The sequence below is a fragment of the Andrographis paniculata genome, unplaced genomic scaffold, assembly GCF_009805555.1.
Source record: "Andrographis paniculata isolate CXL003 unplaced genomic scaffold, ASM980555v1 Contig37END, whole genome shotgun sequence".
Lineage (NCBI taxonomy): Eukaryota > Viridiplantae > Streptophyta > Magnoliopsida > Lamiales > Acanthaceae > Andrographis > Andrographis paniculata.
Genome location: NW_026137570.1, coordinates 4,126,204 through 4,142,516, shown reverse-complemented (window position 1 = coordinate 4,142,516; position 16,313 = coordinate 4,126,204). Strand labels below are relative to the sequence as shown.

The 16,313-nt window shown below is 38.9% G+C and overlaps 2 protein-coding genes across 2 annotated transcripts; both read left to right on the top strand.

Annotated features, from left to right (window-relative positions):
- The first annotated feature begins 3,357 nt into the window (after positions 1-3,357).
- LOC127250397 (brefeldin A-inhibited guanine nucleotide-exchange protein 2-like) lies at positions 3,358-10,800 on the top strand. Its single transcript, XM_051273675.1, has 11 exons — positions 3,358-4,702; positions 5,250-5,567; positions 5,649-5,991; positions 6,069-6,491; positions 6,589-6,878; positions 7,043-7,316; positions 7,770-8,230; positions 8,322-8,643; positions 8,724-9,042; positions 9,130-9,794; positions 9,883-10,800. Exons 1-11 carry the CDS (start codon positions 3,528-3,530, stop codon positions 10,516-10,518), a joined length of 5,226 nt encoding a protein of 1,741 aa, XP_051129632.1. The 5' UTR covers positions 3,358-3,527; the 3' UTR covers positions 10,519-10,800.
- A 2,521-nt stretch (positions 10,801-13,321) lies between these two features.
- On the top strand, positions 13,322-15,268 carry LOC127250146 (uncharacterized). The gene has a single exon (XM_051273310.1). It carries the CDS (start codon positions 13,322-13,324, stop codon positions 15,266-15,268), a length of 1,947 nt encoding a protein of 648 aa, XP_051129267.1.
- Positions 15,269-16,313: the final 1,045 nt, after the last annotated feature.

The window sequence follows — 16,313 nt, the reverse complement described above, 5'->3', positions numbered from 1 at the left end:
GTAATAATATAGATGGATTAAAATCTTCAAATTGTATGAAGCAAACCGGAGATATAGCAGGAAAGATATAAATGGATTATATTAGAATGTTTATTACTTTCTATTACGTTGTACTCAATCCTAATTACCTAGTAGTTTACGTAACTTGTTGAAAATTCCATGGTCCTAAAATTTCATATTACCTACTTGTAATTCAAAAATCCTGTAAAAAAAAAAAAATCTCAATCCGTTAAGACTAACGAAATTGTAAGACACATGCTTAAAGTAAGAATGGTATTACAAAATCATATATAATAAGTGATAGTTAGAAATCGCATGCGTTTTATATTCATATCATATGCGATAATTGGGTGATTTTGATTGGATTCTACCTAATTTATATGCGAATTGTTTATTTGCTGTGTGCAGAGGGCAAATATTAAATTTGGCATAATTGGCAGAAAAAAGAAATAAAATTAATTAAAGGCCCAAAAGCCCATCTACAAAATAATTAGGGCAAACATTAAATGAAAGGAGGGATCACACGTTTCAAGAGGGAGAGGACGGCTAGGGCAGAAACGCACAGGAACAAGAGACTGACAGATTCATAGATCGCGCATGAGCAAATCGACAGAGAAGATTTCCCCTCCCACTATGACTTCATCTTTCTCTTTTGTTCTTTGTTATTTAATTATGGAGTAGATACTTTCTGGTTTGAGGGGTGATAATGTTTTGGTTCTTTTGTTTTGGAGATTTTTGATTTTCTTTATAAAAGTTCTTTTTGATTATCAATATTTGTCTAATTCTGAGAATAACGTTTGTGATTGTTAGATTGATTGAATATTTTGGTACCGATATTTAAATTAGTCTGATAATCTAAAGTTAATTCAAGTAGGATATCCGTAATTGTATTCGCACTTGAATAGGTGACAACCGGGTTGAATAGTTCCTTCACGGGGGTTAGACAATCAAATCTAATTGCTTCTCTTAGGTAGTAATTGTTTTGAATTGGGTTTTTCTAGATTGGAATGCGGTTAGGCAATATTCTTATGGGCACACCTAGGTTTATTTGCTTAATTAGGGGTAGTTAACGGTCGTACCTTAATTACCTACACTGTAAGGAAAAATTGGTTGTCAGAGCTTGTTGATAACTATAACCAATTTATTGATACTTTAATAAGAATTAATTTAATTGAATTAATGATAGAACACAAGTGCCATAACTGCATCATCCCTTGAGCCAGACATCCCCTTGATAGTCAGTTCCCTTTTAATTTAATTGCTTTGTTATTTTATTTTAATTAGATAATAAAAGAAAAATCCCCCTTTATTTACTACATTAGAACACGAAAGAGTGAATCACACAATCCCTGTGGAGACGATCCCTTCCCCTATATTACATTAAATTGTGATCTCGGAGTAGGTGAAATATTTGATTGACCGCGCGACAGGTCAATAAGAAAAAAAAAAGTTACAAAAATACCTTCTTAATATTAATATAAGCACTTTTCTCTTTTTCACCATATTCTTCTATTTTTAGGTCGTCGTCACTATCCTTCACTCCGGTCTATAGAGAGCATATGACAATTTTATTCTCATCTTTTTCTTTGACAACAAATCTCTTTCCACCCACAGAAACTTATCAAACAAACAGGTCTTCACATTTCCCAACAACATCTTATCCTTACATATTATCAAAACCTTAAAAAATGGCTGCAAAACTTCATCCAAAACTTCCATCATAGTGGAAAAACTGTATAGAGTCTTCAATTACTTAAAAACCACATAACCACCTGATAATTCATACGGTTCCCCTGTATAGTAGTTTTGTTGTCCATTGAATTTCATGAATTTAAAAAATTTGAGGGATTTAAGGTTAATTGGTTATGAAAATTTCAAAAATTAGGGATAGAAATTTAATTTTAAAAATTAAGGAAATATAATTATGATTTTGGGATTATCTTTTTTTGGGGCAATGACAGCGAGAGGAATTGCCACCGCTGCCACCGCACTTGCGGTGGGCTTTGTCCATCGACCTGTACTTCCGCTTGAACAATGACGACAAGAGTAGCAGTTGTCCGGCAGAGAAAACTTGCTACAAATTTGTGATTTGGAAACAGGACGACACTGATAGTTTGATATCGCCAGTAAACAACAAGATAAATGACGTTGCCGCCAACGGTTCCTCTTGAGCTCCTTCGACCATTTCCTGCTTCCAGATTAAGGGTAGGTCGGAGACGGTGGTAGCGGAGGAGGGGCAACTCCATTAGTAAGAGGGTTTAGTGAAGGAGCCTCTGGTAGGAGGTGGCGGCGGCAGCGGCAGCGCTAGTGAGAAAGATGACAACAAGGAGAAGAGAATGTCGCTGCATTTTTGTGAGGTAAAATCTTGCCGGAGAAAATGGCATTGAGCGAAAGATGGTGCAGACTTACATGTTGTCAGGTTTGACGTTAGGTCTGGTAGAAGAAATATCACAAATTGAGAGTATAATAAGTAAAACCTACTAAGGGCATAACGGTCTACCACAACTAAAAATTAAGGTTGTTAGTGGAATTTGTTAAAAAAAGGATGTGTGCAATATCTTTTCATGTTTGAGTAAATAATATGAAATTTTACGACCAAATGAGATTTTTAGCGCTTTACGAAAATCACGAAAAAATTTTATACTTTTTTTATATTTTTTTAAAAAATTCGTAATATCTTATTTTACCTTTTTACATACTCTAATTTTACATTAATATATCATTTTGTTTTTAAAAAAACACCTTAATTTTTTTTCAGTTGAAGAAAATAATAAATAAATAAATAAGTAATAACCAAAACAATATAAATCAACCGATGTAGTATATTGATTTTCTAGTCCATCACTTGCGTATTTATCCGTTTTTCTTAAAAAAAAAAAAAAAAAAAATTAATAGCAAATGTGAGATAATTTTTTTTAACAATATTACATATATATGGTAATTGAGATTTTTTTTTTTTCATTTTTTTCATTCTAAGGAAAAAAAATAAATAAATATTGATAACAAATACGATAAATCCGAAAAAAAAAAAAAAAAAAAAAGAAAATCCCACAAAGTTATTGGCAAATTTGGATTTATAAATTCTTAATTGCTAATTAGAAATTGAATCATAATTACAGCATTTATTGTCCTCACTAAAAAGGGATTGCCATTATTACCATATGACAGGCTTACCTTACCTTACAAAATCCAATCCCATACATACGTTCTACAAGTAATTCTTACACACTCCTTGGATTTATGATCCAGAGTAAATCCACGCCATTCATATGTAAAAGAGGCTCCGAAATGGCAACCATTTAACTGGGATCTGAACTCCAGGGACTTTTACATAAATTACTCAGAATTCATTTGAAAAGTCAACCGTTAGGGCTTCCCGGTCATTTCAATTGTCGGAAAAAATTTTGGACTAACAAATGCTCCGACTCCCCCGAATTTTCCGAGTTCCGCCGCCGTCGCTGATTCCGACGCCGCCGTGCTAATTGAAACTTCCGATTTGTCAATTAAGCATTTCTGAAACTCCGGGAATGGCTTCTTCGGAGGCCAATTCCCGCCTCGGCCAAGTGGTGGTTCCCGCCCTCGATCAGATCATCAGAAACGTCTCGCGGCGGAAGCACGCGAAGCTCGTTTCCGATTGCAAATCGGCCATTGATAACCTCAATGGAACGGTTCAGAGTCGCTCTCCGACCGCGGCTACCGCCGCGTCCTCGCCATCGAAAGGGGTGTCCGATCCGGAGGAGGCGTCGCTCGCCGGAGTTGTTCTCGGCCTCTCATTGCTGGAATCGGAGGTAATTCTGAACCCTATAATCGATGCGCTGTCTCTCAATCAAATTAAAGTCTCGGCGCACGCTCTGGAGGCGGTGCAGAGACTGATCGCCGGAGCGTTTCTGCACGGCGAGCCCAGCCACGGCGGGGATCCCGGCGCGAAATTGCTGGCGAAATTGATCGATTCGGTGTGCAAGTGTCACGATTCCGGCGACGAGAACGTCGAATTGATGGTGATCAAGGCGCTCCTCTCGGGGGTCGCTTCTGTGCCGCTGCGCATACACGGCGACTGTTTATTGCACGTTGTGAAGACCTGTTACGATATATATTTGATCAGTAAGAACGTAGTGAGCCAGACGATTGCAAAGGGGACAATGGCTCAGATTTCAGCTTTTGTGTTTAGGAGAATGGAGGCTGATTCTGTAGCCATTTCATTACTTCCAGTTGTTGCAGCAGAGCTCATGGAGGCTCCTAGCAAGCCGAACGACGACAATTCAGTGACATTGTTTTCGTTAGGTTTCATAACTAAGATATTGCAGGATATTGATGTGGTTAATAATCCTAAGGGTAATGGAAGGTTAGAGGTGGGGGGACAGGACGTGGATAAAATCCCAGATTCGGAGGGTGGTTCTGTAGATAAGGATTCGTCGGACAAACGGCAGTGGGAGATCAGTATTTATAAGAAGGCATTAGAGGTAAACAAGGGAATGGTAGAAAATGGAGAGGGGGAAGCAACCGATGACTTGGATGTTCAGATTGGGAACAAGCTAAGACGGGATGCCTATGTGGTTCTCCGGGCTTTGTGTAAGCTCTCGATGCAGGCTCCAGCGAAGGATAATACCGTAGATTCACAGACAATAAAGGGGAAGATCGTTGCCTTGGAGTTGCTCAAGGTTTTGTTGGATAATTCCGGGACAACATTCAGGACAAATGAAAGGTATTAGATGGACGAATCGCACCACTTCATCCTTCTTTATCTTGTTTATTGTAAATTGCTTCGGTTGCTCTTTCTCTGCTGTTTATGAATTAACCACTTTATGGTGTAACCACGGTATTCTATAGATGTGTAAACAGTAATCTACAACTAGCAGTACTATGTGGGGAAGAAGGGAAGTTTGTTTAACTGTGCATTTGTGAGTTTCTATTGGCGCAATCAATAGTTATATAAATTCCGACGAATTCTACTTTAACATTGGTCTTTGCCTTTGCTGTGTTATCTGGTTTTGTGCGGAACTGAACTTTTTGATGCCACATGAGTTTTCTTGCAATCTGAGTAGTTGATTAGGTTTAAAGGCCTAAGCACATTGCATATGGTTGTGATTTTGTTCTTGATTAGTTGTTTATCATCTTGGTGCTTCCAAACACGATTTGCTGATTATTTTTGTTCATTTTCTTGTGAGTGTTTGCTAATTACAATTGCTGTTTTCCCTTTGACCCTAATTTACGTACATTGATCAGCTTCACTTTGTTTTATTGCTGAACAGATTTTTAGATGCTATAAGGCAGTACTTGTGTCTGTCATTGTTGAAGAACATTGCGTCACCTCTTACAGTCATTTTCCAGCTTTCTTGCTCAATATTCACTAGTCTGGTCTCATGGTTTAGAGCTGGTCTGAAGGCTGAAGTTGGAGTATTCTTTCCTATGATTGTGCTTAAAGTATTAGAAAACGTCGCACAGCCAAATTTTCAGCAAAAATTGACAGTGATTCAGTCCTTGGAGAAGCTGTCTGCTGATTCACAGATCTGGATAGATATATTCTTTAACTATGATTGTGATGTTAATGCGACGAACATATTTGAGAGGTATGCTTGAATTTGTACACCTATCTATGCATTTGTGATGAGGGCTTAAAATGTGACGTCTACATCATGGTCGATATCCAGGGTGATCAATGGATTGCTGAAGACTGCTCAAGGTGTTTCGCCGGGTGGTTCAAATACACTCCAGCCGTCACAAGATGTTAATATGAAGCAAGAAGCTATGAAGTGCTTGAATACTATTTTGAAGTCCATGGGTGACTGGATGGACAAGCAGCTTCGTATTTCAGTTTCTGCTTCTCCGAAGAATGCCGAAGCTGTGGACAATAATAATGATCCTGAAAGTTTTTCTCCAGTAAGTGAAATTGGAGACGAGCCCAGTGAACCATCAGATACTAATACTGAAGCAAGTGATATTTCTGAGGTTTCAAGTATTGAGCAGCGTCGAGCATACAAACTTGAACTTCAGGTAATATATTTAATATTGTGGTAGATAATGTATTGGTTTCTGAGCATAAGGTCACCTATATATAATTTGCATTTCAGGAAGGCATTTCTCTTTTCAATCGGAAGCCCAGTAGAGGTATTGAATTCCTCCAGAAGGCGAATAAGGTGGGGGCCACTCCAGAAGAGATAGCGTCTTTCCTTAGAAATGCATCTGGTTTAAATAAAATGATGATTGGTGATTATTTGGGTGAAAGGGAGGATTTGCCGTTGAAAGTGATGCACGCATATGTGGATTCTTTTGATTTTCAAGGGATGGAGTTTGATGAGGCAATCAGAAACTTCTTACAGGGGTTTAGATTACCGGGTGAAGCCCAAAAAATTGACCGTATCATGGAAAAGTTTGCCCAAAGGTATTGCAAATGTAATCCGAATGCCTTTACAAGTGCTGATACAGCCTATGTTCTTGCATACTCTGTTATAATGCTCAACACCGATGCTCATAACCCTACAGTGAAGAACAAGGTATGGTTTTAACCTCTTGATGCAGTTATTGGATGAATCTTTTGGGGGATATCTGATGATTCTTTGTCTCAATTGTTGTTTATGTCTAATTGGGCAGATGTCAGCAGAGGACTTTATAAGGAACAACCGTGGTATAGATGATGGGAAAGATCTACCAGAGGAGTATATGAGATCTTTATTTGAGCGAATATCGAAGAGCGAGATTAAAATGAAAGACGATGAGTTGTCTATTCAGCATAAGCAATCTATGAACTCAAACAGAATGCTGGGCTTGGATGCCATCCTAAATATTGTAATACGCAAACGGAGTGAAGATAGCTTGGAGACAGGCGATGAACTCATGAAACTTATGCAAGAACAATTTAATGAAAAGGCTTACAAATCTGAGTAAGATGTTCGATTAATTTCTGCGCTAAGATCAGGAATAGACTGGCTTCTGCTTTTTCTTTTACTTTAATGGCCTCCATTATGCATATTTTGTGCCGTAGACTTTTATTAGTATCTGATCTTTTAATTGAATCTGATAGCCCTACTTACATTGCAAATTTTAGGTCCACTTATTATCCTGCAGTGGATGTGGTGATCCTCAAATTCATGATCGAGGCATGTTGGGCTCCCATGCTGGCTGCATTCAGTGTTCCTCTTGACCGAAGTGATGATGAAGTCATAATATCCCTATGCTTGGAAGGTTTTCGCATTGCAATTCATATCACAGCGGCAATGGCCATGGCAATGCATAGGGATGCTTTCATTACATCTCTGGCAAAGTTTACGTCCCTCCACTCGCCTGTGGATATCAAACAAAAGAACATCGATGCAATCAAGGTTAGTATGTTCTTACAAGTTTCTTATTAGGCCAATTGACTCGTTGATTCCCCCAGCATTGAGCTAATAATGATCTAAATGAATCTTGTGATACTGGTAGAATTTGTTATTGCTAATTTGCCCCATTGTGCAGTAATATGGTCACTTTCTTGGCCATTGAGACAAATTCTTTTGTCCTGTTATCAATTTTTTCTCAATATTACATGCAATTGCACTTTTCGATACTTCTAGTTATGAAGAACAATTGTAAAGAATGATAACATTTATGATGTTGAATATAATAGTTGAAGATGTCGGTATGGTCTTGCTCTCTGATGGAATAACCCAAACTTTTGCTTTGTAGTCTTCTAATAAAGTAACCATGTCCAATTGCTGCTATTTCATGAAATTTCTCGGTTGGATTTGCTGCTTTGTGATATGCCTATGCTCATCTCTTTCCCTGATCTCAAACAGGTTATGGTTGCTATCGCAGATGAGGATGGGAATTACTTACAAGAGGCTTGGGAGCATGTCTTAACATGTGTTTCTCGATTTGACCATCTGCGTGTCTTGGGTGAAGGGGGACAACCTTATGCAACATTGTTTTCAATTTCTCAGAATGAATTCGACAAATCTAAACAGGCTCGGAAGAAAGGATCTGCTGCATCAGCTATGTGGAGGAGTTCATACGATAGTATAGGTGCAGGTGGTACTACTTTCCCGGAAATAACATCTACCCAGCTAAATAACTTGTTCACTAAATTAAACTTGCTGGAAAAAGTCGGTGAGATGAATCACATATTCGTGCAAAGCCAAAACCTCAACAGTGAGGCCATAATTGATTTCGTCAAGGCGCTTTGCAAGGTATCCATTGATGAACTGCGATCCACACCTAATCCACGGGTTTTCAGCATTACAAAGATAGTCGAGATCACGTATGTTGTTCTCTCTTTGGCTCATACTTTGATTGCTTAATGCCTTACGTTGAATGAGTGATTCATTTTGATTCATTATCGGTTTTGACAGGAACTATAATATGAATCGGATCAGGCTTGTCTGGTCAAAGATCTGGCACGTGTTGTCTGATTTCTTCGTGACCCTTGGTTGTTCAGAAAACCTTTCGATTGCTATATATGCTATGGACACTTTACGCCAAATTTCAATGAAGTTCTTGGACCGAGAGGAATTGGCTAATTATAACTTTCAGAACGAGTTTATGAAGCCTTTTGTAATCGTCATGCGCAAGAGTAGCGCTGTTGAAATCCGGGAATTGATCATCAGATGCGTTTCTCAGTTAGTGTTATCGAGGGTCGATAATGTCAAGTCCGGATGGAAGAGCATGTTTATGGTATATGTCATTGCCTTATCTACGAACTCTTCGAATCCTTATTTCTTTCATTCCATCTTATGATGTCTCGAAATTTGCAGGTCTTCACGACAGCTGCTTACGACGACCATAAGAACAACGTCCTCCTAGCATTTGAAATAATCGAGAAGATCGTGCGAGATTATTTCCCCTACATTACTGAGACCGAAACGACTACTTTCACAGACTGTGTAAATTGTCTTGTGGCATTCACCAACAGCAGAGCCAACAAAGACATTAATCTTAACTCCATCGGTTTCCTCCGTTTCTGCGCTGTCAAACTCGCCGAGGGCGACTTAGGCAAGCGAAATTCCGAAAACGATCCCCCAATCCGAAAGGACAAGGTGGATTATCTCTATTTATGGTTTCCTCTGCTTGCAGGTAAATTCGAAAGCATTCTCGTTTCTTACAACTTTCGCATTCATTACATTAGAGTGATCTTTCGCTGAATTCTCGCTGTCTAAACAGGTTTGTCTGAACTGAGCTTCGACCCGAGGACAGAAATCCGGAAAAGCGCTCTACAAGTGCTCTTCGAATCCTTACGCCAGTATGGTCATCACTTCTCTTTGTCTTTATGGGAAAAGGTGTTCGACTCTGTACTTTACAGAATCTTCGACCAAGCTCTACACGCCGTTGATCCCTACGGCAGCAACAAGCCCCCGACGCACGCAGAAGGGGAGGAAAGCCGAGATCGGGATGCATCGATCGTTGAGACGTGCACTTCTGCTCTGCAGCTTGTCGTCGATCTGTTTATCGATTTCTACGACACGGTGAATCCCCTTCTGAATAAACTGCTGGAGATATTTGTCGCTTTCATCAAGTCCACTCATCAGACGTTCGCCGGGGTCGGGATCGATGCAATGGTTCGTTTGACGAGCAAATCCGGGGAGCTGCTCTCATTAGACCAATGGTTCGACGTCGTTTCATCTCTCAAACTAGCTGCCGGCGAAACGCTACCCGATTTTTCGTTCGTGCTCACTGAGAACAGCAAACTTTCGGAAAACTCGAATGGAAGTGCGGCGGAGTTTGAAGCTTCGGGTGCGGATGAAATGGATAAGTTGAGGAGAGAATACTTGTCCGCAGCTATATCGTACGCCAAATCCCGAGCCGCCATTCAGATGCTACTCGTACAAGTAAGTATTGTATTTCCGTATTTCGATTAAGTAAAATGCGATGGAAAGTGTCGATTCATTGAAACGAACGATTCTCGGATCATCGCAGGCGATCATGGACATCTACGACGCGCACGGCGACGGCCTTGCGGTGAAAAACACGATTGTCCTCTTTGAAGCAGTCCATTCGGTCGCGTTCCATTCGCACAAAATCAACGGCGATATATCGCTCCGTCAGAAGCTGCAGGAACTCGAGGGCGTCACGCAAATGCCGGACCCTCCTCTGCTTCGTCTCGAGAATCTCTCCTACCAAATCTGCCTCACGATGTTGCAGACCCTCGTCTCCGACCGGAATCCAAGCCCTCGGCACTCCGCCGAAGTCGAGACGCATCTCATTGGCCTCTGCCGCGAGGTTCTCCAGTTCTACGTGGAGGCTGCACGTGCAAAGCAGCTGCAGATGCCCGGCGATCCACCGGAAAGGCGGCCGCAGCCGCTGTGGGCTGTTCCCCTGAGCTCAGGACGGCGGAAAGAAATGGCGGCACGGGCGCCAGTCGTTGTGGCGACTCTGCAGGCGATTTGTGGGTTGGGCGACGTGTTGCTGGAGAAGAACTTGCCCGCCTTCTTCCCGTTGATTTCGAGCTTGATAAGCTGCGACCATGGCTCGACGGAGGTACAGCTGGCGCTTAGCGACATGCTTATCGAGTCGGTGGGGCCGGTTTTGTTGAGTCGAGCTGTCTCGTCGTAGTTTGCTGAGAAGCTCGTCGATGGCTGTTGGAGTTGCGGTAGATGCGATTGGTAAGGTTTTTTTCGAATTTCTGGCGTGCCTGTGGCCGATTTTATTGAGCTGACTCGAGCCAAACATGATAATAAAATTCTTTTAAATTTTTTTTGGAGGGAAGGTTGAGGAATTTGTGTAGAGTGATGAGAGGATATATAGCCTTAAGAAATACTTTTTAGTATCTTTTGAACTTCATTTTATTTCCATTTTTTGGAACATGTTATTGTATAGGAATTATAATTTCTATTATATACATACTACTGCTCGTTTGCAGCCTAACGCCGCCCAACGAGAGATCTCGAGCATAAGGGGCACATAGGCTATTATTCTATTTAAAGTAATCGCTACCCATCGTCATCTCGAGCAGGATGTGAATGGGGCGGGTTCGGAACAGATTTTGCAGAGACTTAACCCGCTATAAAATATTAAAATTTAATACCCGCCTCACCCCGTTTCAATCCGACTTCAGAATTCGTTCCGTCCTGAATCCGGAGAATTCGGGGCCAACCCGACAAATTCATTTTTCTTAAGAAAAGAATAAAATATAATTTTTTAAAAATAATTTAATATTAAATAAAATATGCATCAAAGTAAAAAAAATATATATGTACTATAGTTCTAAAAATAAAAAAAAATCAAATATTGACAATAATCTTTATTATAAATAGAATTTTAGGAGAAACAAATGCGAAAACAAATTTATTTAGAATTAAGGTTCTTAATTCTATTTTATGTTTAAATTTTTTAAAATAAATAAATAATATAATTTATATTGTATAACAATTTAAATAAATTATAATAATTATTAGAATATCCGGGTCCGAAGAGGGATGGGGTTTTAGTAAAATCCATAACCCGCTCCGAATTCGGCCGGGTCTAAAACTCAAAATCTACAATCTGCCCCAAACAAAATTTTTCAAACCCGAACCAAATTTTTTAAACCCACCTTATTTGACATTCCTAATCTCGAGATTAAAATTCGCATCAGTAACTGATGGGTTGTTATGCAGACTAATTTAACAATTTTTTTTTTAAATATCTATTATATCAAAATTAAATTTTAAATTTTTTTTATGAGAAAAAAAAATTAGTTTATGTAAAATAAAATATGAATATTGATATATTTTTTTGTTAATTTTATACTCAAATCTTATCCTATGAATTTAAAGAAACATAAATATATATATATATATATTTCTTTTTAATTTTCTTGTGAGGCGAAGAAGCTTCTTGAATGGCCAAAAACTCAAATTTACCGAGGTTGTGTTTGTTTGGAGGATTGGATTTAAATTCAACTATTCATTCAATTTTTTCCCCTTCCAAAATATTAAATCAAACAACTATTTTTTATTTTTTTATTATACTAAAAATTAATTTTACATTCAAAACATCACATCAACGCCTATTTATATCACATCATACAACTATTCAAATTCAAAATTTTTATTATTTAAATCCCAATCTAAAATCGAAACCCCCAAACAAACACACCCAATAGTACAAAGACAATGAAAATTACATCTAGATTTAAATATTGCCATTTGTCAACATTTATATGTCGAAAATTACTATTAGTGTGTTCCTTTTTTTAAAAAAAAAATAACCCACACTTTTTTTTAAAACAAATTAATATATTATGTACATTTATTATTTTTATATTACCTCAAACTTTTTCATGTAAAAAAAAATCTCTTTAAATTATTTTAAAAAATAAACACTTCCTAGATATGAACCAAAATTTCTCAAAGCAGGTGAACATCATACGGCATAGAAAGAATTGACCAAAGGCAATCAAATCAATCAATATAAATCAATTTGTTGGAACAATATTTTTCTCCAACTTTTTTTGGCATATGGTTCTTCTTGCTTTTCCCCTGCTGCCTTTCTTTGTTTCCATTCAGGTTACTACAACAGACTGCCTGCAACTCTGCTGGTCTGCTCTTCTCGATTTGGGAAGCTTAGAAGAGACAAAAAGAATGAATTTTTGGGTGGTCAACCTTTGACAGAGTTCATGCAAGAATACATCATTCCACTTTCGTGCAAAGGGTTTTAATTGAGTTTGTCCTGTATGCTTTGTTTGTCTGCTTCTTGATAAGTCGTGGGGGAGTTTTTTGGTTGTTGCATGGGTTTAGAGAGAGAACTGTTGTGAGAGAAAGTAAGTTAAACCATCTCAACCCCAACCCTTCCTCTCTTCATGCATTTAAAGAGTGCTAGACACATTTACTTGCCGGAGACATCGTCGGAGGAGGAAGAGATTGGAAATCCGATCAGGAGATTCGTCCAAAGTCTGAGCAACCCTGCTATCTGCTAGTTGTCAGTACGAGTTCGTGACAACTTATACCTGTGGAGGGATTTTCCTAGGTGGTTTGCATTATAGTATGGGATAAAGGAGTTTTGGGCTGTTTAGTTCATAATCAACCTTGATTAGTGAACTTCTCCTGGATTGGAATCCCCCGGATGTAGGTTGGTTATAACCGAACCGAGTTACCAAATATCTTGTCTTTTATTGCTTTGGATATTGTCCTTATTTTGTTGACAAGATGATGTTATAACTGTGATTTTACCACGCTTCGGGAGTTGGCCCATTTGGAAAAGTGTACAAGAATTTATTGGGGTTGCACTTATTCCATCCCAACATTTGGTATCAGAGCGGTGTTCTCTAAGTTGCTGAGTAGATTCTTTCACAGTTGCAAAGATGAGTAAGGAAGGTTGATCTACATCGAGACCTCCATTGTTTGATGGAACAAGTTATCGAAGTTGGAAAAACAAGATGAAAGCTTTTCTGATGCTACAAGGTGAAGATGTTTCTGAAGCTGTTGAGTCTGCATGGTCTCATCCCATGAAGACCATCCAAGATGAAGATAATATCATCTCTCTTGTGAAGAAACCGAAAAGAGAATGGACTCTCAATGAAAAGTCAGCTGCAATCGCCAACTCGAAAGCCCTTTTCTCGATTTTTAATGCTGTAGATGAAACTCAAGCGAAGCTGATATCCAACTGCAAAGTTGCTAAGGAAGCATGGGACATCCTGGAAAATGCATTCGAAGGGTCTGTACAAGTTCGAGAATCAAAGCTGGATCATGTTGAAACCTTGTTTGAAGGACTGAAGATGAATGAAGATGAAACGATTGCTGATTATCATAACCGATTCATGGATGTTGTGAATCAAGCTGAAGCTCTTGCAATGCATTTCGAAGAAAAGAGACTGGTGAGGAAAATCCTTAAAAGTCTCACAAAAAATTTCAGACCGGAAGTGATTATGCTCGATGAACCACCAAAGCTGAGAAATATGACATTGGATGAACTGTATGGTACGTTGGTGAGCTATGAAATGAACTATATCGAAGATGAAGCACCCAAAAGCATGGCTCTAAATGTTGAAGACTTGAAGATGATAGAGTCTGATGAAGAAATGGCACTGCTGAGCCGTAAACTTTCACGAATGATTAGTGAGAAACGAGTTGCCAAGCTGAAGTTTGGGAAGTTTCAGAACAGAAATAGCTATCAGGGAGGAGGAACATCCAGTTCTCAACGAAAATACCCTGAGCAGAAACCAACTACATACAACAAGCCAAAAGAAAGATTCGATGGTGAATTTAAGAAGAAATTTGTGGTGTCTGCAAAACCAGAGACGGTTCAAGAACCTACCTGTTATGGATGTGGTGGAGTCGGACATATTAAATCAGAGTGTCCAACAGTAAAGAAGAGGGAAAAGAGAGTTTATCAAGCCACATGGAGCGACAATGAAGATGGTGAATCTGCTGGAGGTGAGGAACAGACAGAAAGTGATGAAGTGGTAGCATTTATGGCAAATGCTGGTGAAACCAGTAAAAGTAATGAGGAATCCAACCCGAAAGCTGCTGATGAGTCAAGGGAACTTGATGCTGAAGAGTTGATCGAAGCCTATGAGGAAATGGTAATCGAACAAAAGAAAGCTGTGGTGAAGAACAAGGAGATGCTGGAAACAATTTATCGTTTGGAAGATCAAAAAGAAAAACTTGAGGATGAACTTGAAAAACAGAGGAAGATTTCTGATGATAAATCTGCTGAATCACAGAAGTTGAAGTCAGAGAATCTGAAGTTGAAGGATGAAAATGATAGACTTCGGAAAGGAAAAGAAATATTAGATGAAGTCCTTTCAATTGGTAAACCATTTGGTGATCACAAAGGATTGGGATTCTGTGAATCTTCTCAAAGTAAACCAACTACATTTGTGCGTGGTGGTTTGTTAACTGATGTCAAACTTCCAGAGAAGAATTCAGTATCTGTAAGGAAACAGAATCCAAAGAAGAGCAAAAACAGAAATTGGAACAGATATCGCAGAAGAACTCAGAATAACAGATCGTCGTTATTACAGCCTACTGACTGCAAGTACTGCTTGTATCCTGGTCATTCAGCTGAGAAGTGTTTCAAACTGGCAAAGGATGTTATCAATGGGAAACACATTCGATGGCCTACAGAAGGTCTGAAACATAACATCAAAGTCAAATTGGTGTGGATGCCTAAGGAAAGTCTGAAACAGGTGGAATGCAATGTGATTCTGTCAAGCCAAGAGTCTACCAGGGCAGATCGATGGTACTTTGATAGTGGTTGCTCACGATATATGACTAATCAAAAAGAACTTCTGAAAAATTATGTTGAAGACCGAAGTGGAGATGTTATCTTTGGTGATGGTGCAAAAGAAAAATCAGTGGATATGGCGCTCTTGAAAAAGTAGGGATTCCAAAGTTGTCGAAAGTCTACTATGTTGAAGGACTGAGTACAAACTTGATCAGCATTAGTCAACTCTGTGATGATGACTTACATGTGAAGTTCACGAAAAATTCATGTGAAGTATATGATACTGAACAAAAATGCGTGATGACTGGAGTTCGATCAAAGAACAATTGTTACTTGCTGGAATATCCTCAAATGGGAGCATTGATATTGAAAGATGATGAATCTATGCTGTGGCACACCAGATTGGGTTATGTCAATCCACAGAATCTATTGAGGATTAGCAAAATTGGAGCTATCAGAGGATTACCCAAATTTTCAAAGATCCCGATTACTACGTGTGGTGACTGTGCGAGAGGAAAACAGAAGAGAGCTGTACATTCCTCACTGGAACAACGTTTCAGCAGCAACTGTCTGGAGCTGCTGCATATGGATCTCATGGGTCCAGTCGATGTCTGTAGTCTTGGAGGTAAGAAGTATATTCTGGTTTGTGTTGATGATTTTTCAAGATATACATGGGTAGATTTTCTACGTGAGAAAAGTGATGCCTTTAATGCCTTTGAAAAATTGAGTACAAGGCTTATGAATGAGAAGAAATCAAAGATTGACAGGTTGAGAACTGATCATGGAAAGAAGTTTGAGAATCAGAGGTTTACTGAATTCTGCAATGGATTGGGAATTAAGCATGAATTTTCTGCCCCAAAGACTCCACAACAAAACAGAGTGGTGGAAAGAAAGAATCGAACCCTACAGGAAATGGCAAGGTCAATTATGCATGCCAAGGGAGTTGCCAAATATTTGTGGGCTGAAGCTATTAACACAGCTTGCTATGTGATTAATCGAGTGTATCTCAGACCCCACACGGAAAAGACAGCGTATGAAATCTGGACTAGAAAGAAACCAAATGTTTCCTACTTTCATACATTTGGGTATAAGTGCTACATTATGAAGGACAGAGATCAACTACATAAGTTTGATGCTAGATCAGATGAAGGTATGTTCTTGGGATACTCTCTGAATTCCAGAGCTTACAGAGTCTTTAACAA